Source organism: Phalaenopsis equestris, unplaced genomic scaffold (assembly GCF_001263595.1).
Source record: "Phalaenopsis equestris unplaced genomic scaffold, ASM126359v1 Scaffold000002, whole genome shotgun sequence".
Lineage (NCBI taxonomy): Eukaryota > Viridiplantae > Streptophyta > Magnoliopsida > Asparagales > Orchidaceae > Phalaenopsis > Phalaenopsis equestris.
The window spans coordinates 77,616,234-77,642,550 of record NW_018164444.1 but is presented as its reverse complement, the minus strand read 5'-3'; the positions used below and the strand labels follow the sequence as shown (position 1 = coordinate 77,642,550).

Genomic DNA, 26,317 nt, shown 5'->3' with positions numbered 1-26,317 from the left:
TGAAAAGAAAGCAAACAGTGAATACAATTTTTGTTCCTCTCAAATCTCTCCTCTTCTCAAATTCAAACTTCTTGCAAAGCCTCTCTTGACTTCTCACTCTATGCCTCTCTAAAGATTGACAGAAAAATAGTAAAAAGCCCCTAGAATTTTGTCTTCAAGCTTTTGATTCCTCTTCCCTAAAACTCAAATTATGAACTATCTAAACTGTCATTTTTTGGGTTCTAATGCCGCAGCGCCCATAGGTAGTGACGAGGCACTACAGTCTTCTCATTTGATCTTGTTAAACAAAATAGGAATGAGTTTTTATAAGTGACTACCTACAATCAAACTTCCAAAGATACAAAGTAAGTGACCAGAAGCCTCTATTGAATTATTTTGTCACATGCACTTCAAGAAATTTTGAACTTCTTCAAATGTTATTTAATCTCATATTCATTTTAAGGGATTTAGTAGATGCTAAGTTAATACAATATACATGTCAAATTCTAAAAATTTAGTCCTCTATATGTTGATTCGCTAATAACTCATAAACATATTAAATGAATCAAATCACAGAATTTTATGAAGTTTTCAATTTAAAAGAAAAAGTAACAAAACTATTTTTTTGATAACGCTTTTCCTCAAGCTTTTCCTCGATGTTTTTCATTTATGACTTTTTTTCATCATTTTTCTTTCTCTTTCTTTTTTTTAGGATTATTATTTTTAATCCCACTTTTTTTATATAATCTCTTTTTCATATACATCATAGAGGATTGCTATATCTGAATTAGTCTTTTAATAATTTTGAATTCCACTTTAATCTCCTTAAATTAAAATACTCCAACATTCTCTTCATATTGAAGATTTACAAGTTACGAATTATTAACAAAAAACTCCAATTAGGAGGAGGCTAAATTTTTAAAAAGATATGCATCTAACTGTAATAAACTGACCAAATAATAAAATCTTCTTAAAATTAAATATGTTGATTAAATAATCATTTGTTGAATTTCAAAAATTAATCTACAACTATTTCAATTTAATTCAAATAGAGCCCAAATGTCATTTATCTATATATCATTTTTTTAAAAGATTATTATAGTACAAAGTTTATATTCACTCTCCTTATGTCAACAAAAACCAATCTATAATATTTTGTTTACAAATGGACAAATAATTTGACATGACAAAATTCATCCCTCCAAACTTTATCACATGCAATTACAAAAGTAAAACATGATTAAAGCATATAAAACAACAATTACATGTGACACATGTACAAGACAATAATTTAACATGTATATAAACAGGTAGTAACAACGACAACAAATAAAACTACAACTGCAAATTAACTTAAATTACCACAAAAAGTTCACATTAGTTACATCAGTTAATGTCCAGAAATAAATACGTAGAAATAAAAGTCTAAATCACAGTACGACAATTCGTATTACAATAATATAAAATAACAACAAAAATTAGAAACACAACCATCAACAACAATCAGATCAAATAACAACAACATCCAAGCATCGATCATCATCGTCTTCTTTTTCTTCCAATCCATATGAGACACACAGATGTATCTAAAAGATTTTTTCATTACAATTGGAGAGAAAGTCTCTTTATAAGCAATGCCCTCATTTTGAGTAAAGCCTTTCTCAATAAACATGTCTTATATCTCTCTACAATATTTTTTAATCATTTTTTTATTTTAAATATCCATTTACACCCAATAGGCTTTGCACATTTAGATTATCAAATGAAATCTGAAATGCCATTATCTTTCGTGGAATTAATTTCTTCATTCTTGGCATCAATTCACTTTTAAGAATAAGAAATTAGTTTAAGCTGGTTGAAAACTTATAAAAAAACATCTGGAATTGCATTTCTCCTTTCTCTTATAGATCTTCTTGATGATATTTGTTCTTGAGATGTTTGAGTTTGTTCATTAGGAATAACTATTTCATTTTTTTATGGGGAATTGTCTTATATTATCTTGATATTTTGAAGTTGTTATTTGATCAAATTTAGTAATAGAAATTTGATTTTTATCAAAAATAACATGAGGAATAAGATAAGATTCATCTTTAAAGGCAAAATGTTTAAGCTTGATATCTTTAAAGAACACTGCATTTCCCATTTCAAAAAAAAAAAATAAACTTAGTAATGATATCATAAAATTCTATTAGCGTATCCAATAAAGTAACAAATCATTCTAGAATCCAACTCTTTTTATTTTGCCTATAAGATCTTGTATCAGCTGGACATTGTCAAATATGAAAGTGTTTTAACTGAGGTTTTTACCTGTCAAAGCTCATAGGGCATTTTAGTTGCTACTTTAGTTGAAACTTTATAGAGAATATGAGCTGCCATTTCTAGAGCTTCCTCCCATAGAGCTTCTCATAGAGTTGAATGCTTAATCATATTTCTTACAACATCCTAAAGAGTTTTATTTCGTTTATGAACAAGACCATTCGTGCCAGGAGATTCTAGCATGGTATATTGTGAAACTATTTCACATTTCTCTAAAAAATTTAGCAAAATGTCTTGAATGTTGTTCTCTTAATTCATCATATATTTCATACTACTCACCACCACTATCAGATCTGACAACCTTAACTTATTTGTTTAGTTGGTTATCAACCTTAGTTTTATAAGCTTTGAACAGGTTTAGTGATTGAGACTTGGCATGAATGAGATGTAAGTAGCCATAACAAGAAAAATCATCTATGAATGAAATGAATTATTGTTTACCATGCAATGAATCTGAAGAGAATGGTCCACAAATATTTGTATGGTTTAATTATAAGACATGAAGTTATAGTAGCACCTAATCTTTTTATGTTTGTTTATTTTCTCTTAATACTATTAACATAAACTTCAAAGTTTATAAAATCAAGGAAATTAAGATTTCTTTTAAAAGCGGGTCTCCCAATTTTATTTTTAGAGAAATGACAAAACCGTTTGTGTCATAATGAACCTGAATTCTCATTAATTAAATTGCATTTTATACAACTTGTATTTATATGCAAGGTTTCATTAGATGAGACATATGTATTAAATAAGTACAGGTTATCATGATAAGATAAAAGACAATATCAATAATATTTGAATTTAAATAAAGACTAAGTTGATTATTTTCAAATAAATAAGAGTATCCAAATTTATCTGAAGCAAAAATAGAAACTAAATTTCAATTACATGACGGTACAACATAAGTTATTTTCAAATTCAAAAAATTTATAGACTTTAATAATAACATAAAATTTCATACAGCTTCAACCTCCACTAATTTGTGATCGCCTACATAGATGAACATTTAAGCATCATTTGTCTTTTGATAATTCAGGCCAACTTGCATAGACACACTTAAATGAGTAGTAGCACCATAATCTATTCACCAAGTATATATTGGTACTAAAGCTAAATTAATCCTAGAACAAACAAAAGTGAGAAGTGTACCTTTATTTACACTATAGGCATGATATTTAGTATAATATGTCTTAATATGTATGGTCTTGCTACAAAAGAAATAAGAGGGTTCTTTATATTTCTTGATATATTGTTTTTTTTAACTAAACTATATGCAGCATCCTTATCCTTTTTCATTTTCTTAATCTTATCTTTCAAGGTACTTGCCAGGTATGCATTCTCAATCTTTTCTCACTTCAACATGTTTTCCTCTTGCACATGACCTTAAATTGAGTAAATTGTGCAATGTACGAGCAAATTCTCAAATGATTCTAATTTTAATTTCTTCAATTTTGAAGCAAAATGAGACATCTCCATGATGTACTCTCTTATATTTCCTTTTGTTTATACCTTATTTCAATCAAGCTTGCAAGAAGCATGCCAGTTTTCTTAAGAAATCCCTTAGCAGTAGTATTATTTTCAGATACAACACTCTAAAGTCTTTTGGAATACCATGATTTATGATCATAAGAATCATGCAATTTAAAGGATCTCATTTCTCAAAGTCTTGTTTATCCTCAATGGAACTCTTATCTGTAAGGTCAGCAGGTGGTTCAAACTTAAGTGCAAGATCAAGATCCATACAATCAAGAACAATCAATGTGTTCTCTTTTCAATCCTTGAAGTTAGTTCCATTTAGCATGGGAATGAAATTGTTAGTACTAGATGTAACGTATATAGTAGGAGGTGATGTAATAACTGAACAAAGAAAAAAAATCAAACAAAATAATTATAATGAATCCCATCACAAGATATCTTGCACAATACTAACATTTAATCTTTAAACAAAAATATTAACTTGTAAGTGATAGTCTTTAATACAGTAATCAAATATTGATAATAAATCATGATAAATAAGAATTTTATCTTTGGATCAAATTACTATGTTTACATGAAATACTTTATTATTGTCAGAATTTATTTTCACAGATTTAGATATAACTTAATCAAATATTTACTTTCTTTTGGGCTGGTTAATATCTACATATATAAATCATATAAAATCATCTCAAAATCTCATAATAAATTAATTTATAAAAGAAGCATTACTTTGGTAACATGTATGTATTAATTTATTTAAGAAATATATAAGAAAGTATAGTATATAAAAAAGAATTTAAGTGATGCAACATCATAAACCTGGCTCCGATACCAGTTAGATAATTTGTAAATAAATCAGAAGAGAGAATCTTACACTAAAGAAGTCAAATTTATCATTATAAATAAACAAAAAATGCAAAATCAAACCTTGATCTATGAGAGGAAGAAGATTTTTAGTAATGAATCTTTCAAATCCCTCATCATATCAATTGGGGGCCATAACCGCATTGAAGTGAAAGTATACATATAAAAAAGAGTGTCATTTCTTAAAAATCACATCTTATCGAAAAAGATGCATCATATTTCTATTTTATTTTATCATATAATTAGAAATATGAGATTATGTCTCTATACATAAATATTATATATTTTATTTTACACCAAAATCTCTATTTTCTTAATACTAATTAGGTCACTGAAAAAATTTGTTGACCTCTTGTTTGATTGTTTCTTGGCAGTCGGGTGCAAAATTTAACTTTTTTGAATGATCGACATATATGTAATGTCTATCTGTAAGGAGTGCATAATTACTTTTGGATAAATTCCGAAGATATATGCAGAGCTCCGAGCAAATATGTTTTGATTTTTGTGAATAAATTTCACATATTCCAACTTTAGCTCATCGGATAGTAAAGATCCAAGCTACATTGTTCACGGAGGATGTTCATTTGACAAAGGAATACAGATTAACTTTTCTGTTGGTGAGGGTTGCCACGATATATCTTCATCTCAGTTGTCAAAACTCTAAATGCTAAAAGTCATCGATAGGCACGACTGAGCTTGTCTGAGATAGCACGATCATGTTATTTTTCAATCCCCACATACAACGCTAGCACTAGATGGTAGTAGAAATTTCACATTGAGATGTGGTATAGAAGCCACGGCATCGACAATTGACTAGAGAGATTTCTAAAGATGACATTGTATGTTGATTCCAATTTGACAACTATGAATTGAATTAGGTGAGTCATCTGTCAGGGGAATACTTCTAATGTGATAGGGAGAGTGATTGTTCCCTCGACTCTCACCAGCTGGTTATTAAAACGGTAAAGAGGTCTAGTACCAAGTTAAAGTTTTTTCTCGGCCAATCCTAGACAAAGAAAAGTTGAATAAATAAGACATCGATTGAACTTTCTTCGTCAATTAGGATTCTCTTTACATTATAACAAGCTTCACCAATTCCAGTGGTTATAACAAGAGAATCTTACCGAGGAATTTGGACCCCTCAAGATTAGATTCATCAAAGGAGATAGAGTGACTAACTTGAACCTTTTTTATGAGGACTCTTTATAGGCAGCGATAAGAACCAGCTTGAATATTAATGGTCCTCCTGCGATCGTTCTGATTTTGCCGACTGCATGGCGATTCCCTTGTTGGTTTTGGACTTAATGCCAAAAGTATGGGTGTTATTTGTATGGGGATCATACTTTATATGAATTATCCTAAATACCCTTATCGAATTAACAGTTCGATCTAATCTTTAAGTTGATAACATGCTTTTGGAGTTATGGCCACGACTTTGATGAAAGTGACAATATTATTACTAATTCCCCAAATTTGGATTTAATGGAATTGGCCATTTAAGAATTTCCTTATCTTTAGTTGTCATCAAAATGTGAACAAGTGATGTGTTAAACGACATGAATTGCTTCTCTCGTCGAGATTCCCATTTTTTTGGTCGAGCGGGCAAACCATGGTTTGCCCATGGCTCATACTTCTTTCGCTGAGATGCTTGAGCAATATCTTTAATCTTGTTCTCACACTTTCTTGTGAGTTAATGGCTTCATCAACTGTAATTTGTGCTTCAACACGATAGATGACTCGCATTAAGGATGAGTACAAGGGATTAGGATATAGTCCTCCTAAGAAGAAGCCTCTTAGCAAATTTGAATCTACGCCTAGGATTTGATGAGCTTAAATAAAAAATCTCAGGAAATAATCTTTCAGTGACTTTCCCTCACTTCAACAAATTCTAGAGATGTGAGGAGACTTTGACAATCCTTCGATTTGAAAAGAATTGCTCCACAAATAATTTAACAAGCTCAAAAAATGTATGAATGATCCCATGTGATTGTGAGCAAAATTAAGTAGTTAATTAAACTTTAAAAGTGGTAGGAAAATCTTGACAAAGGAGGTGTCATAAACTCAGTGTATGTGCATGATGGTTCTATAATGATCAACTCATAAGAGTCAATACTTGGAAGCTTGAACCCTATTGAAATATGATATTGAAGGATGACCTTAGCTAGAGGAGAAAACTTTTGAGAACTAAACGAAGCATGGAAACAAATTTTATCCCTTAAAGGGAACTCTTCGTAACTCATCACGGAGTACAGGACGTCGAGCTAAATTTTACACACGTGTTGAAGGTTGCTTCTAGGCTTGGCTACACGAGGATGAATGTGCAGAGCTAGCAGTGTCCAGGAGGTCGGCTTCAAAAGGATGAACTTCAATGTGTGGAGGGAGTGTTAACTGTGTACCTCTAATTAGTGGAAATTAAGGTAATTATGCCCCTCTAGTTTGCACTATCGTCGTTTGTCGAGCCACACTTAAAAATCAGAGGATCTCAGTTTGAGATTTCTCCATTCTTCGTACATGAACATCAAGAGGTGCAAAAGAGTTTCATTCGACAATTGGGTGATGTATATCAGTAGGAAACAAAGTAGAGGCTTTGTGTCCCTGAACTCTGAGATTGCTTCTTGGAATGGTGGGTATTAGAGCAAGAAGCTTTTGTATTGTGTTTTTTAGTAATTGATGTAGTGTTGGCTTCTATAAATAAGACTTAATCCCACAGACGAAGTCAAACTGTAGCATGTCAAAAAATTTGTAGCAATAGAGTAGTTTTTTATTGTCACAATGTTGTATGAAATCCAACAAAAAGACACAAATAAGAAAATATTGAGAAAAAAGACATCTGAATTTTTACGTGGAAAAACTCTAGAAGAGAAAAAGTCATGGGGCTTAGCCTAATCAAATTAATTCACTATATTTTTGTAAATATAGGGGGTACGCACTTCTCTAGCGCTAGGGAGAACGCAGTTACAATCTTATACTGAAAACTACAATTAGTTTTATATAGCTAAAAAAATACAAAGTGTTAATAAATCAACAACAATCGTAGTCTAGTTACAACGATTGCAAGCAGACGCCACTGACATCAGGTAGTTGATGACGGTCGATGGTCAGTAGCTACGAAGATTGGTGGTCGATGATGTCAATGATTGCACAGGCCGGTAGTTACTTGTTAGGTCTTCTCTCCATAATAGATTCTAAAATTTTACTTATTATTCTCCTCTTCCCCTGCTCTCAATGAAGAGATGGGGCCTATTTATAACTTTTTTAAGAGGGGCGTTTTAGTTTTTTTTGGCACATAACCTCCCTAACAATCTAATCAGACGGTCCATAATGATCCCCCTTGATCATATATGTTCTTAAAGATTTACGTGTCTTAATGACCTCATAATTAAACAGCTTAGGCTTGTTGAATTCCTCTCGTCGAGAAACTCAATTTGATTATAAATATGTCAAATTTGGTGTTCATTTAACCAATTAATTGATGATCTAAAGCCTCAAATTATGCTTCAACAGCTTGATCTAGGCTTGATTGAACCCGGATTAAACCAATTTTAGAGTTGTAAGATTCGTCTTTTTGAGGCGCTCGGTTTGATTACAAGTTTGATGAAATTAGAACTTAAATAATCATGAATTTATATCTTGCTCAAAATGCATCGAGATTCATGCCTGATGATAAAAATTTGTTGATGACACAATACTAATGAAGAAAATTATTCTAATCAGCTACAACGTGAATCACCTTACATCTAAAGTCATCTAAAGCCTCAAATTCCCCACTATTATATTTCACATAAAGCACAATAAGCAATTGGGAAAGCTGAAATTACTATTAAGAAGATTAAATTTGTTTCGCAGCATTGATCCTAGTCGTACGTCGATATCCAAAGAGTGATGATAAATTATAACTTTTTTGAAATTGTAATTTTAGACAAGTTGTTTCAAAGATCCAACATATTTCAAGATACGGATTTCGATGATGGATACTAGAAGCAAATGATACAAATTAAAAAATTCATTCCATCACACATGTATTATTTGAATTAAAAACATTCAAAATCAAATCCAACATTATATGAGCTCCAATTTCAATAAATGTACAGCTAAACTAAATATCCTGATCTCATCCTATTCTGAATGAATCAAAATCAAACATTTAAAAATATAATTAAAAATTATAACATTAATTAAAAAAACAAACATTCTCTGAATCATGTATGCTTGCAGTCAAAATGAACATCTCAAAAAGAAATTCAACGCAACAATATTATTGAATTTTAAAGTAATTAAGGCACTTTAATGATGAAAAAAATCTCTATATAAGTGAATCAGCACAAAACATCCAATCATGCTTTGAAAATTTTGCCTAAATTTATTAAAATACGACTCTTAAAAAATTAGAAATATATCCCTTATATGAAAAAAAACTTAATTTGGAGAAAGTGGGAAGATTTAAGAAACTCTCAAACCCTATTTAACACTCGACACAAACGAACATCACCAACAACAAATGTCGTAGCACATTCGCCTTTGCCCAACCATCTTCGTCTTTGCCTAGCCACCAAAACGAGAACACCATTACCCGACCTATATTGCTTAACCATCATCATCATCACTCTTCACTAGGACTTTCTAATACAATGACAAGAGATCAACCAGATTTATGTACTTTATAGTCTCGTCTCCTCCAATTGAAGAAAAGAAAAACAGCTGTAACTTCACTTGGTAAAATATTTTGACTAAACCATGCCACATAAGTTTCCCATTTCTAAAATTTTTACATAAAAATTCTGGTCTCTGTGAACTTCTTTTACCCGTGTGTATGAAATCTTAGTATAAAACTAGGGCATAAAATTCTGTCTACTATCACGAATATTCAAGCACCTAGTAAACACAAAATTATATTTTTCTTTTGGGAGATTTACATACCTACCACCTAATTCCGATGTATCAACATATCAACCATCAAAATTTCAAATTTTACCTACCAAAACATAGGAATCAAGTAGTCTGCATGTAAAAATTAAACTTTGGGAAGTCGAAATGTTAATACATAAGAAGTGGGTGCTAAGTATGCAAATGCCCCTTCTGTTAATATTATTTAGTCAAAGAAACCCTAAAGTATGTTCAACAAATTGATGAAAATACTTATCAAGAACGTCGTATTGCTAAAACTATATATAAAACATGGTTAAGATACAAGGACCGAACAGCTTCTATCCAAGACAATTGAATCATCATTCTCAGTAATAGTTTTTAGAAATTTAACAAAATCAAAGTGTCTTCATTAACAAGAACAATAACACAAAACATAATAAACTATTTTGGACAAACACTTTAAATTACAGCGTGTACCAAACATGGATATGATGACTTCCTCTACTTGGTAGCCTGCGCGATCATATTGCTCAAAGAACTAGCCTGCTCCTTGGCAGTTTCAACTAATGAATCCTGCAGATTAAAACAGAGTAATCAAGACGGCAGCTGCATTCTTAGAAAATTCTAAAATTGCTGTTAAATTTTTAAACATTGCAATGCTAACTTGCTAAGATTATTTGGAGATTGAGAAGCACTGTCCATTTCCTAGGGCAGTAAAAATATTAAACATGGCTTGGATAATATAATTTTGAGATTGGCGCCCATTGTTTGTTGTCATTTGTGATCACTTTCTGTAAATTTTTATATATATAAAGAAATAAAAAATATTGGGCATTCTCACAAATTTAGGGGCAACTAGAGTTTACTTTTATTTTATATTTCTGTTTCATTTTATTTATGCTTTAATTTGAAACATATTAAAATATAATTATTTTTAAAAACACTCAAAACAATTTTTTAAGTATTTTCAAAACATTTTAATTTATTTTAAGTAATAAAAAATAAAAACATGTAATAAATACACTAAACAAATATGCTCTTAAAACACGAGAAAAACAAAAAAATAAAATTAATTCCAAACAAACTAATATCTAAAATGGCTTGTTTGGGGTCACTTTTTTTTTAAACTTCTATTTTAAAAATATGTTTGTTTAGTTCATTTTTTTTTTATATTTTTATTTTTTGATTTGATAAAGACATACCCTCGAAATGTTTTTTGAGTATTTTTTTTAAAACTAGACAAATTATAACCAAACCAAACATGATTTAGTTTAAATCAGAACATAAACAAAAAATTTAAAAAAAATAAAATAAAATCAAAAGTGATCCAAAACCACCTATTCATATAAAAAAAAAAGACATGCTTGAATTTATAGTTTTTTTAAAACTTTTTTATAAGCTCGTAATCTTCTTTTCCCTCTTCAGTTATTTGTGTTTTGCTTGAATCCAGATTGTCCATTCGAACAAAAATAATGAATACAATCAACAAATTAATAAAAGTATATATTGAATGCAAAGCAATCAGAGAGCTTTGAAGGACATGATGAAATGCTTCAGCATCATATTCAGATCAAATTGCATCATCCCTTTGCTTTGCTTGGATCAAACACTTTTAGAGCAATGCAAAACTAAAACGAACAAAGAAAGCCCAAGATTAAAACAAAAAATAATATAACATTGGCGAATATTTGAAAAAAATAAAAAAGGTAGAACCTCAATCCATCCATTAGAAATCCTTTAACATTGCAATTACCAAGCACCTGGTAGAAATTTCATATTGCTTCCATAGATAAGCCATTCATAGGTGCTAGAGCATAATTGCCAAAAATTCTAAGAAATATCATGTACATTGTATAATTAAATCTAACAAACTCTATATCAATAAACGAATGTATAAAATCAGAAACTTTTATGGTGTTTATTTTGGAGAAAAAAGAGATAATTTATCTATAAAAATTTTGTTAACATGATTTGCGAGGAAGGATAGACAATAATTTGATCATCTATTAATGGGATGAGCTCGAAAGTATGAAGGGCAACTGTCGTCCGGTCTCAACGTCAGCATCTCCCAGAAGGGAAAATAAAAAAGGGGCATTTACATACATACCACCCAAATCTTTCATATCATATAAAAAATACCACCTTTTAAAAGTGAACAACACCTTTTGATGTGTAGGCAAGGTAGTATGTAATAAATATTGAAGTTTAGGTCTTAGAAATGTCAATACGTACAAATTGAGTGGTATATATGTAAATCTTTTACTAAAAAATTGAGTTAGCGGAAGACAAAGCGTGATATATCTATCATGATTGGATGGGTGGAGCTTATAGGGAGCTGTAAGGTCGTGGAACGTATTTTAAAAACACTAAAAATAGATTTTGAACTATTTTAGTATTTCTGAAAATGAATTCAAATTTATTTTAAAAATAATAATAATAACAAACAAAAAAAAAATATTTTCAAAACAAAAAACACAATAAAAATTGATTCCAGACAGGCCCTAAGTAATTAATTAAGTAAAAATATATTGTCATAAAATATAATTGTAAGAATTACAGCACAACATGCAACGGTTTTATGGATTAAAAAATTTGAAAAATGAAAGGAAAAAAAATTTTAAAAGAATGTACTGCGAGTGCATTGAATCTTTAAATTAAATGATGTGCATAATATAATATATTTTTAAAGTTTAATCATAATTCAAGCCAATTTAATTGTTGCGTTCCTTAAAAACTATATCTATAATAAACTAAATTTGATTATAATATTTATTCTTAATCCCTCACTTACAAATTCATTAAAACAGAACCATAAAAAAATGAAGTTCCATGATTATTTCATCAAATTTGCTTATAAGGGTGTTCAAAAGGAAACTTAAAAGTCCATTTATATGATCAATTCTAAATATGCATGATTCATCAAGAACTCATTTAAACTGTTTAGGTAAGTTTTCAGATAGTACGGCCATATATTCATCATATTTATATGATTTGTTTATTTTTTAACATTTTTATCATACTATTTACTAGAAATTAGTTATAAGTTATTATCAATAAGGATTAGGATGCATATAAGCAGTTTTGATTCAAGGACGAATTTGTAAAGGGTAAACTATTAAGTATGATAATTATAAGTTTTTTGCAGACGTGAACCATATGTATGTGTAATATAAATTACGTAATAAAATAATCATGTATGTAAATTTAAAAATTCTTCAAAATGCTTCAAATTTTAATTGTAAAAAAAGCAAAGTCGTTTAAAATTTTAGAATTCAATAGAACAAACCCCTACAGATTTAAAGTTCATTCAAGATTTGATGCTAATACAATCTTTAATTCATCTGATTTGACCATATTTATGATCCTAATAAAGAAACCTTAAAATCTTCTTTCTTTCCATCTGCTCGGCATGTCTTTGAAGTTAATAATTTGACATACAAATCTATATAACTTGTTCCTGAAGTTATTATGGATAATGAAATTGTCTCTACTAATGGAGATATCTAATTTACTAAAATGAAAGACTTGCTTGTGAGGACTACAGAATTATTTTGTAAGATGCATAAATGGATCAGAGCTAAGTTTATCCAAGTCCTGCAGATTTGACAATGAAATGTGTGTTTGTACTTCACTAAAATATCAACTAAGAAAAATGATCTGACCAAGTTTACCATAGTTGTTTTATTTTATTTTATAATATTCAATTTTAGATATTTTGTATATGGCTATGAGGGCAGATGTGTTCTCGAGGTTAAGTGTTGTCATACAAATTGAAATTAAATTAAATTAAGGCAAAAGTGTGGCCATAAACAACGTTCATGTGGGCTATGAAAAGAATTCTGTAGCATGAATTTCACAGTATCTTTTGCTGCTATAGAAGGATTTCACAGTTTTTCTATTATGGGTGACTACTGCAAAGGGTTCTTATTACTTCAAGCTTTTTAGGCTTAAATTTTTGTGTAAAATTTTTATCGTAGTTCACCACACTGCTGCTATTTTCAAATTCTCAATGGCACCAATATGAAATTTTAGAATTAACTTGAACTAAATAAGGCTAATTTTGTGATAAACATATCTACTAACTTGCAGATGATAAATTTTTAAATAAATAACTGAGAAATGTAATTTAATTCTGCCATGATTCAATAAATTTTCAATTTTTTTAATTAGATGTGAAATACCTATGGTGCATGTGATAGATAACTTCCAAGCAAATATATCCCGTTATACCAACATGAGACTTAAATTTTTTCGACTTGGTTGAATTATTACTCAAGTACCGCTTGGACTAAAAGCAAAATTTTATATAAGATGGTGGTGGGACCTGCAATGCTCTATCGCGTTGAATGTTGGCCTTTAAAAGAGAAGCATAATACTAAGCTAAGTGTTGCTGACATGAGAATGATTAGGTGGATGAATGGCTTTACACTTAGAGACAAAATGCGAAATGAATATATCTGTGATAGGGTTGGTGTAGCTCCTGTGACGGACAAAATTAGAGAAAGTCGTCTTAGATGGTTTGGTCACATTAAACGTCGACCATCAAGAGTCTAACCATTTTTCTATTTCTAACTAAAAAAGCACTCATCAGCCGTCCCCTTTCCTATTCTTGCTTGCAGCCTCTTAAGATAAGAGAATAAGTCCCGATTAAAGTGGCCCGTCTGCCATCTATACCAGCTGTCATGCACGACTCCATAGGAACGATTTTTACACCCTAAGAAGCACAACGCGTCATCACCTACAGCCCTTTCCTTTGTCGGGGACTGAAATAAAAACGGGTGGCATCGTCGTATGCTCGAAAACAAATCAGTGGGGTCATGCTGGTATGACAGAATATGCATTAGAAAAGTGAATCCCTGCCTCCCTTTTTTTAGTCAAGAAGAAAAAAACGGGTCGAACTTCTAAAAAGCAGCCCTCCTGCTTCCATAGAAAAAGATCGTGGCAACGTAGACCTGAGTGGGCTTATTGGATCCTCGGGAACCATCACAAGTACGGCCGGCCTATAGAACAAGAATGTCGTGGTGTCGTCCAGTGGAGCTTAGAAGAAGGTTACTCGGAGCCTAGAAAAAGAAAGGTTACTCACGCAGACATTTGACTCCTTTTCAATAAAAAAAATAGACAAACCAACCCAATTAAGGGTTGGTTGAATTATTACCCTGATTTTTTTCTTCCTATTTGTTAGTGATGTGTTAGACTCTTGATTTGGCCCAATTTACTACAACTAAGACTTTAATTGTGATACAAAAATTCAATTGCTCATTGATTTCTTTCTAGTTTGAATTTGTAATTGATTTATTCAAGTTAATTGATCATTAAATTATTGTTCGGATTCAAAATTTCAAGTCTTTTTCTAGTTTACACCTAACGAACATGATTTTTTGTGCAACTAGTAGTCCATATTCTGTGAACCCTTATTTCTTCTATGTGATATATATTCATTGTATTATCCTAGTTGCATAAAAGCATAAACCCTTACAAATCATACATCAGCATGTCATAATTCTCATCATCATTATTAATCTTATCTCACCTATTTGGGATCAAAATTATACATCCTCATTTCTTAAATGTATTCTTTGCAATTCATTTTAAATTCCTTTGATTCATTTAATCTTAGGTTTACCACTTTTTCTACATAAATACAGGGTACTGATTTCATTAATTTGTCTAACAAGTGCATTTTCTATTATTATTGTATACATCCAAATCATTTAAATCTATTTTCATTTTTCAAATCTTCAAAAAATATCATTACAACATTTTCTCTAATATAATCACCGCAATTTATCCTTCTTAATATTTTCACATATCTATCTTATTATTGTCATTTATATCTCGCTCGGTTTAAAAAGCAATGACTATTTTTAGCAAAAAATTTGAATCTATACAACAATAATAAGTCTAACTAAGACTTTATAACATTTTCTTTCAAAGCCTTCACGATATCCTTTTGTCCCACAAAATTCTCAAGTCACTTCTCTATTTTAAAAATTAAGCTCAAATGTAGAAATTATATTCTAATCTATATCTTCATTCTTTTTCATAGTAGGTACAAACCATTTAAACCTCTTCATACCCACTAACATTTATATTGAAGTCATTTTTGTTATACAAATTCAAAGGCCTTAATTTCTAAATTCTTTCTTTATTGTTCTAATTTTCATTTATTTCAATATTTGTCTCACCAATTAGAACTATATCATAAAAAAAAAAAAAACACATGCATAGGCATATATATTCCATATTTTAGAAAATACATGATTTCTAAGTTTAAATTCTTCTTAATAAATCTAAAAGAAGGATTAGCTATTTATTATTTATTAGTTAAAATATTAGGAGAATATCATATTATTCCAATTAATTTTCAAATTTTATTGAAATAAATATGTTAGAATTCACAAGTTATGATTATAATGTATATTATTATGCCTTATTTGCATGCTATACTTTTCAATAATATACATGAAAAGGATTCCACTAAATATTTTTTTTCAATAAAATAAAGATTAGTAGAGAGATGAAAACATCAAGAGAATACATTATAATTGGCAAATTATAATGCATAAACTACCACAACAAAATCAGCACGCTTACAAGCATTTGGTAACTAAGCAGGTATAATCTGAGCAACAGTTTTATTGTTCTACTCAAATTTTATGTGAAAAAATATATTATAATTGAAAAATTATAATACATATAAGTCCTAAACTTTTCAATGACCGGCCTTTGTGTTCTTGCATCATAAATGTTGACTTTATAATCATGCTAAGGGATTGCTTAATTTTTTCCTTTTTTTCTCAATATATCAGGAACTGTATGAGTACAGAGATGAAAAAAATTAAAAGACATCACAAATATCACAATGAAATTAGCAACGCTTATAAGGATTGGGCACCTGAGCAGCTACAATCCGGGCAACAGCTTTTTTGCTAGACTCTTGGAGCTCACCAGCAATCAGAATCTCATCCAGTATATAATAAGCCTGCATGTTCCTAAATTTATTATGATATTGAAGACCAAAATAAGAATGAGAAAGGGAATATATGGAAATAATATCACACCTTGTGAAAATTGAAGATCAAGTCCAGCTCACAAACCTGGAGAATAGAAAAATATTAGATGGCGATATCAAACAGAAAGCATGCTATAATAAAAAAACGGTTTTTACATACATACCAATAGATTCATATGTATTTACAAATCTAAAACCTAAACTTTACTTTTTACATTTATAGCAGTCAAATCTTTCATATCACATAAAAAGTGCCACCCTTTTAACTTTTAAAAAGTTAAATACACTTTTCCATGCATAGGTAAGGTGGCATGTAAGTAAAATTAAAATTTAGGTGTTTAGGTATTTTAATACATAGGAATTGACTGGTATGCAAGTAAATTTTCCAACAAAAATATTGACTAACACTGCCGAAGTATCGGTCAAGTATCTCAACAAAGTGATGAATGATTTCAAGGATTTCTAGCTCATTATCATCAGCATCGATGCACATGCAAAAGTAGAGGCTAGCATATCTGTAATCAATTTTTAACAGATATTAGACAGATAAGAACGCTTTTTAAGGAATCTGAATTGCATCGATAATAAGAACAATTCAAGTTACCTTCTGTATACAACTTTAAATCCTCTCCATTCAACGAAATTGCAGAGCTTCGGGCCTCTCGTGAGAATTACTCCACTAAGCTCACGGATTACCTTTGCAACATAATGAAAGTTATATCTGCTATAGAGTGAAGATAATCATAAAACAACAGACAGCAGGAAGGGAAATCCTAGGATAAATCTTTACAAATAAGCAGAAATAGAAAAATTAACAGCAGCAGCAACTCTGGCGCATATTTTGGTGGGAACTTTTTCTGTTGGCAACAAAGCGTTAGCAATGAGAAATTTCATTGCTTAAGTGAATATCAAATGTTTTTTTATAATAATTTAACATATACTTCGCAGAAAAATATTATGATTGTAGATCTCTCCAAAAATCATAACAATAAATTTAGTTTTGTTGAATTTAAATGGATGCTTGCAACATAATGAAATATTTGCTCAACATATGTTTTTTAATACTAACTATGGTTAATTATACTTAATTAGAGTAGGACAAGGGCCATTGTAAGTTCCTTTAAACAGTGATCAAAATACTCTTATCATCTAAACTAACAAAAGTTAAAATTAATAGTTTTAAAAATTAGGATATCATAAGAATATATATTTTCTTTCATAAGTGTAAATTCTACTTGATTTCGTCATGTACAGAAACTACGCATACAAAATGAGTGGATATGCTCATGCAAAATGCAGAGTGAGTCAATTTTTTACAATAAATAATTTTATTTGCATTTTAATTATCTTGAATCTAATGTAACAAAAAAGATCTGATATATTGCATTTTAATAAAACCAAGATAACAAAAATGTCAAATAAATTTCTTTTTAACAAGAAAACCTAGCCTGCAACCTACAATGTTCTCAATCTACTCCTGTTATATACAAAATTAGCAGTTGTACACAATGAAATCAAATTAGTAAATTATATTTATTAAAAAATTCAATGACGCCGAGCTCGTGCCCTTTTAGAGATTCCCCAATACCGCAGAATTGAAACTTCCGCAACCTCAGAAAGACCAAGCGGGCAATTTTTGTTTGATTGGCAATTTCTGTTGGCATCCTTGCCATTTTTTACTTATTTCCTTTTTTTTTTTTTTGGTTATTTTCTATTAGGAATCAAGATTTGTTTCTATTTGGCTTGTTTTTATTTTTGAGTAAAATTCAAAATTTCAAATTTTGGGATGTTCATGATGAAACAAATGCTATATGGGATTAAAGTAACAAACAATATTAAACAAGTAGTAAAAGATGTACTTAGAGAATCAAAAGAAAAAATTTCTATAGATAAAAATAAGTTGGTGGTGGAATAATAATGTGCAAAAAAAGAAAAAATATAAGAAGTTATGTTATAACAATTGGTTTAAATGTAAAAACTTAGAGAACAAGGAAAAATATCAAATGACCCGCAGGGAGTCTAATAATATGTGACCCTAAAAATTCTGTTTTTAATGATCTTTATAACAGATTAGATACTGAGGAGGGTGAAAAATAAAGAGAAAAAAGTAACGATTTAACTCAAGTAAATTATATTAAAGATGAAAATCAAAATGTGTTTTTCTTAGAGAAAGATATTCCACATAGGTGGGTGAGTTATTTCGATAAACTTTTTAATAAATTTTCTGAAAATACGATCGACCTTAGTGATCTTAATATCGTTAATAATAATAAAACATTTTATTTTTATTGTCGTATCAGTAAAAAAAATTGAGGAGGCTTTAAAGAAAACTAAGGTGGAAAGTATGTAGGACCTAATGATATCTCAATTGAAGTATGGAAATGTTTAAGAGATTTGGGAGTTTCTTGGTTTAATAAACTCTTTAATATTATTTTATAAACTAAAATGATGCCTGAGGAGTGGAGAAAGAGTATTTTGGTCCCCATTTTTAAGAATAAAGGATATGCACAATAGTGTGCAAATTATAGCGGAATTAAGTTGATGTGTCATACTTTAAAATTATTGGAGAGGGTAATTGAACATAGGTTAAAATGTATTACAAAAATTTATCACAATCAATTTGAATTTTTGTCGGGCAGGTCTACTATGCAAGCTATACATTTATTGAGAAGTTTGATGGAGAAGTTCAGAGATAATAAGGAGAATCTACATTTGATTTTTATTGATTTAGAAAAATCTTACGATAAGTTTTCAGGAGATATCCTTTGGAGAGTTCTTGAGAGAAAAGGTGTTGATATGACTTATATTCATGTCATTAAAGATATGTATACTAGAGTTGTTACTTGTGTTCGATGAAAGAGGATTAACCAAATATTTTCCTATTTTTGTTGGATTACACCAGTGATCGGCTTTAAGCCCATATCTTTTAGTTTTAGTTATGGATGGTCTTACTGGACATTTACAGGAGAATGTAACTTGGTGTATGTTTTTTGCTTATGTTTTTTGCTGATGATATCTTTTTGCTGATGATATCCTTCTCGTGGATTAGACAAAAGAAAAATTCCAAGAAAAACCTGAATTATGAAGATCTACATTGGAGTCTAAAGGCCTTCATTTGAATAGAACTAAAGCTGAATACATGAAACGTAATTTTAGTAGTAGCAGCTCTAGTGACAAAAGTGCAAGTTTGGATGATCAAATTATTAAAAAGTGTGAACGATTTAGATATCTCGGTTATGTTGTTCAAAGCGATGGTGATATAGATGGGAATGTTAATAGTATAATTCAAGTTGGTTGGTTGAAGTGGAGGAATACTTCGGGCCTATTGTGTGATAGAAAAGTACCGTTTAGACTGAAAGGAAAATTTATAAGACAGTGATGAGACCTGCAATGCTCTATAGCGTGAATGTTGGCCTTTAAAAGAGAAGTATAATACTAAGTTAAATGTTGCCAAGATGAGAATGATTAGGTGGATGAGTGGCTTTACATTTTGCGACAAAATGCAAAAGCAAAATGAATATATCCGTGAAAGGGTTGGTGTAGCTTCTTTGAAGGACAAAATTAGAGAAAGTCGTCTTAGATGGTTTGGTCACATTAAACGTCGACCATCTGATGATCTGATTAGGGATTAAGAGAGTAGCTGTTTTAGATATAAAGACTTGGGCTTATTGCATAAAAAATTATCTTAATAGAACTAAATGAAAATATGACACTAAATAGGACACAATGGAGAAAAAGTATTCAAGTAGCCAACCCCACGTAGTGAGATTAAGGCTTTGTTGTTGTTGTTGTTGTTGTTGTTGTATTTTCTATTATGAATCAATTTATATGTTGTGTTTTTTTTTTTGACATTTTTTGCTCGGTTTGGTGCAATTTCGAGATTTTACTCTCTAATTTCTGCTCTTAGAAGTGGCGCATCAATTTTTTTTGCAAATGAGGTGTTTGTATCTTGTTTAGGAACACTCTTAGAAGTGGCGCATCAATTTCTTTTGCAAATGGGGTGTTTGTATCTTGTTTAGGAACAGGTTCGCCTCACTGTTTTCAACCAAAACAGTCGTCGAACTGTTCAAATCTGCTATCTAACAACAAATTTTGCCTCCGCCATCTTCAAACCTGCTGCCAACTGCTGTTTGGCAACAGAAGCTGCGTTTCTCTTCAGATTTCGGCCGGCATCATTCCTCCCACTTTCCTTACCTACCCCTTGTGTTCTTTCAACCTACTAGGAACCTTAGAACTGTGTTTTCAAAATAATACAAGTAAGATTTATTTTAAAAAAATAAAAATAAAAAAACATTCTCTTAAAGTACCCTTATGTTTAACACCAAAAATTTTGATTTTCATTAGTTAAGTGGCAAAACTATTTTAGTCCTTTTTAAAGAAACTTATAACTAAATCGAGGATTTTATATAATCTGAGACAAAACAACCCTAATAAATATAAGAGAGGGACTATCTTGATAATTATCACTATATTTAATTAAACCATTTAATGTTTATTATTGATAAAAATTACACCTTAGTAGTTAGCGTAGAACGTGAAGCCATTACTTAAAACAATATATACTACTAATTAAATTAAATTAAATAATGCATAATTTTTTTTTATTAACTTAGATTAAAAATTTTATAACTAGCCTAGCACGAAAGTTTAACTTCCTATTAGATAATAATTAATATTTAATTAGAATAATCGTGAAAATGATCCATGGCTTACTGGTTAGAGAAGAAGACTTTTTCTAAACTCTAAAGCACAGGTTTAATTCACATAATAATATACGACTGTCATTCAAAAAAGAAAGTATAACTCATATTAACTGAATAAAAAATGATAAATACCTGACAATAATGTATTTATGACTAAAACATAAATTAAAATTTGTCAAATTTCTTATCGTAGAAAGGACAAAAAAACTATAAATTTAACAAACCAGCCTTTTTATGAATTTAGAAGAAGGAAAAACATATATCTAACTGCCCTAACTGGTGAGAAATCTACCTATGCCTACCATACTCAGTACGACCCTAAAGCAAAATTAGAGTTATAATCCAAAACTTATTCTCTCATTCATCTCATCAACCGCAACCACAACCCATGTCACTGCTGGAGTAAAAAAATAGACTCTTTTGTTAATTACAAGTTCATAATTCCATCGCATAACACAATTGTAGGTTTTAATAATACAGCCATTCTTCTCACCATCCCCATCTGTGGCGAGTTTTTCCACATGCATGATCTTATATATAACATGACTTTAACCATAAAATTTAAATCGAGTTTTTCTCTTCGGAAAAATTATTAGCAACAAGAGTTTTGGATTTTAGAAACCATATTATTCTGTAGATAATGAAAGCTTTTTTTCTATCATAAATGACAAATATATAATCATAACAAAAAAAAAAATTACAAAAAGGTATAAATGCCATAAAATGACCCAAAAATGGTGGCCCCGACTATAATTCCACTAGAAGTCTCCAAAAATACAAAATTTCAATCTAGATGCATAGAAACAGAATTTATCCTCTGTAAATATACATCACTACCACTGATGAGTAGACAAGTCATCATAGTCCCTCATCTCAATTCTTTATCGCTCAAGAAAGCTGTAAGCATTTGCTTTAAAGTCCAAAGACTAGGTGTGTATGGTTCCAAGCACTTTCATAACAAAGTTGAATGAGTACAGGAAAAGCGAAGTTAAGAGAGTCTGTGCTACAAAATGAGGTTAAGCACAGAGGATCATTAAATAGTGGGAGAAAATAACATGGCTTGTTAGTACACTTTTTCGAACATGCTCAAAAGTGAAGAAATAATGACACAACTTGGTACATATAATGAATAAATCATTCAAGATTATTCAAAAGCAGAGCTAAACACAAGTAATTATTACTCTCAAAAGAGGACTACTACACATCATACATATCTATGAAATATACTTTCGTCAATACAATATGAAAATAAAATATAAATATTTATATAGATAAGATATAGATATTCGTTCAAATGGGTATCACTGACCAATGTAAAACTAAACATTAGCATAAGATGAATTCCAACTCATCTAAAGGGATTTAGGTCATAAAAAAGGAAATCAAACTACAAATTTGTCAAGTCCGGTCACATAGCTCAGTAGCAAATGGGCTTTAACTAGGATGTCCTAGCACCATAGCTCAATGAGAAATTACATAATAATAATAAAACTAATAATGCAACTGAAAATGAACATTCGCAATTGTGAAAACATCACAATATTATAAAGATCATGTTTTTACTTCTAGCACGAAAATGCATAAATTCTTGCAGTTAAAGTTTAAGTTCCCTAAGAGGAAGCACCATATATATATTCAAGCTAATGATACAGTATATGTGCAAAAGATTCCAAAGCTAATGTGGCGAAACATCAACCGGCAAATAAATAAAGAATATTGGATGAAACAAAACACTGAAATAGAAAAAAAATGAAACTAAAAATAAATGTGCACCTTGGATCTTTCCTTCTGTGAATATGGAGAGTACCACTTTGTAAGTCTAACCTTTCCTTGACGACTTAGTAGAAGGACAAAATGAATCTGAATATAGAAAAAAAAAGGTGTATGTCTTAGTAAATGTGCAAATAGATAAAAGAAGATTCAGGAAATTCAAATTTGATGGTTTTTTTCAAGCATTTTATTAGCTTCAGTTTTTACTATATGAAACTTTATACAGAAAAACAGTCAACTCTACAACTAAATATCCAGGAAAAATATTATAAATACAAACAAATAAAGCAGCAATCATGCATGGAAATCATCATCATGCTCCGCATTATCCAAAGCACGCATCAGCAAGCACGCATGGAGATTCATCTTTGAGATAGTTTGAAAATGTTTCTTCTTGCTATTCCAAACAAGTAAAGTATTAAAATAGCCCCCTGACTATTTACATGGGATCATTTTTAGTCCCAGTGCCTACAAAAGTGTCAACTTGGTCCTCATAATCTTTTAATATGGGCTAAACTAGTCCTCAATGAGCTTATTTTAACCCTCATTAAAAGAGATTGGGACTAAATTGACAGTTTATCAACCCTAGGATTAAAATGATTCCCCTGCAAAGAGTCAGGAGGCTATTTTGACACTTTTCTATATCCCAAAACATAAACAAACTAAAATGACTTGTTTTTCTATCAATTGTTACAACCAAATCACCCATGTACAACCGCATCAATTGAGTTTCTATCAATCCCTCAAATCCTATTAGAAAATATATTTTTCATTGTGCCACAAAAACTAAGAAACACTCCTTCCTTTGTAACATCTGCCCATACAACCAATTATTTAACCCATATAACCCGACCCACTAAAACTTAGCTATGAGCCACAAAGAAAAAAAAATGCAAAAATAGGGCATGAATCTTCTTTATCTGCCTAAATTATCTACCTCTATTTGCCTACAGTTCATGCAGATTGATTCAAACTTTTTTGAGAAAATATCCAATTAAAGTTATTTGATTGTTGCAATGGCTCCTATGGCAATACTCTTTTATGGATGTGTTGTAAATGTTGTTTATCCTTTTATCTCTCTGTGGGATCATGGCCCCTACATCTCATCTTCTTTGAGAAATATTTTACCTTATAACTTCTTCTTTGGGATGAATATTACTAACTTATCTCTCTGCAGCATAATACCCCTCAGTTCTTCTTCCAACAGCATTCAAACTCTCCAAAGTAAGGTTCTTTGCAACTTAGGAAGACTGACGATGGGCAATCTTAGAATATGTGTTCATGTCATGGCATTTTTCATGTAATAATCAATTTGTCTATATTTGTTTCCCAAGTTTATATGTGGTCCTTATGTGTATTTAATTCAATTACCATGGGCAATATTTGTCCTCAGTTCTTTAGCCCAATTTTTAAATAAAAATAAATCTACTTAGAGAAATCCGCAAGGAATGTTACATTCCTTCACAGCAAATAAGAAACATAAGGGGATGTTTGGTAGTGCCTTTCTAAAAGGATTTATCTGGATATGAATTTAGCACATATCCAACCAAACAGTTAAATTTACCCATGTAAATCCAATTTTCTTCTCGTTTCACCATAAATCCAGATTTACAAATCTAGTTGTTCAACGTGTTTTGTAAATCCGGATTTAAAGGATTTACGAAATCCTATTCAAGTTAAATTCTGCTTGCAGCCAAACAGCTCGAATGCCCCAAAAAAAATTAACCACAATCAAATAAGCACCACACATATCAAATAATTTAAGGTAATTATCATGTAATAAGCACACAGATCTAAGAGAAACTTTAGGCATGTCTAATAAATATTCAAGTACACCAAAACCCCATAGAACCACCTTCGCCGACTGAAATTTAGGTCGTTCAAGATGCAGGCATAAGCAACTCGCCAAATGCCAAGATCGAAGCACGATACGAATGCCAAAAAGGCCAACGAAAGCTTTCCAGATGAAATCTAAGATCGTTTTACCGATCCTTGGAATTGTTTTGACCTTACGAATTGAGGCAAATTATCAAATAAGTACGATTGCAGATATTTTTGCCATAAATCGAATTCCAAAAGGAGTGCACGCACCATTTTTTTTCAACCACACCCGGATCTTCTGCCCGCAGCTTCGACACAATACACCGGCGAAAAAGAAAGAGATGAGGTAGATTAAAAGGTAATAAACAGGGAAATTTGATTATACAAGAGCGGATCTACTGGCGCAGCAGCGATCTGCCTCCCCGACTTTATGCGCTGAGCGCCGCCTCTTGTATCCCTCTTTCTCTCTCTGTGTATGTTTCGAGAAGCTTATATGATGAGTTGGTTGTTTTGGAAACCCACTTATAGGGTAAACTGTGTTTTGACGGCTTATGTGTTTTGAAAATGCTGAAGGCAGAATTTTCACACTGCGGTAACTGCTTTCTAACAGCGGCTTAGCTTTTCTCAAAAAATATAAAATTCTAATAGTCATTGCATCTAGCTTATTAGCAGATTATTTTTAATCAGCTTATCAGCAGATTATTCAATAAGTTGCAACTGCCCTAAACAGACCCTAAGGGTCCATTGGGCAGCTCGGCGGGCGCATTTCGCCAAACGCATTTTTCAGGATAAACAGCTTATTTTGAAATAAACAAGCTGTTCTAAACGGACCCTAAATAACACCTAAAATATTATCAGTCTTGCCAATGAAATTCAGATGCAAAATTTGGTCGAAAAGATTTAATAATAGCTCTTTTACATCCAAATGAAATCCATTCGAATTAGGCATGGGTGATCATATTTTAGGTATTATTAGTAATATTATATTATTATTGTAGTGATGTTTTGGTGAAACAATACTATGAATGATACTTAAAATATTATGAGTCCTACATATGGAATCCATATGTAATAATCACTCGAGAAAAAAATTATATCACATTTTTTTAGCAATTTTTCTGATGAAATAAATATGGTGTGAAAGTAATTTATTATATTTTAATTTGACAATACTACCAAATTTGATCAATATATTGTTGGCAACATCTTTTGATATCACGGACGTAGGATATGTGCTTCAATAATCTTAGAGTATATTTCACGCACATATGACTCTTTGAGGCTCAAGATACAAGTCTTTGATCCTCTGGCAAGTGGTCAATATCATTTGGTTAGGCTTTGGTTGTCGATGAGGTGAGGCCCGACTGACATTACATTGACGGGACTATCCTGATTGAATGAGTTTTTGGCATAACGGACAACGAAGATGCTTTTGCACTGTCAATCTTGTTTAGGGAGGGCTTTTCACGATCTTGTCACGTGGCTTATATTACTAGAAACAGGAAAA

The 26,317-nt window shown here is 30.7% G+C and overlaps 1 protein-coding gene across 1 annotated transcript; it reads right to left on the bottom strand.

Moving 5' to 3' along the window:
• Window positions 1–9,866: 9,866 nt before the first annotated feature.
• Window positions 9,867–25,299, bottom strand: LOC110039361 (AP-1 complex subunit sigma-1). Its single transcript, XM_020744395.1, has 7 exons — window positions 25,081–25,299; window positions 22,993–23,079; window positions 17,121–17,212; window positions 16,923–17,031; window positions 16,566–16,601; window positions 16,400–16,486; window positions 9,867–10,077 (listed from the first exon to the last, which is right to left on the bottom strand). The coding sequence occupies exons 1-7, from the start codon at window positions 25,081–25,083 to the stop codon at window positions 10,006–10,008; spliced, it is 486 nt and encodes a 161-aa protein (XP_020600054.1). The 5' UTR covers window positions 25,084–25,299; the 3' UTR covers window positions 9,867–10,005.
• Window positions 25,300–26,317: the final 1,018 nt, after the last annotated feature.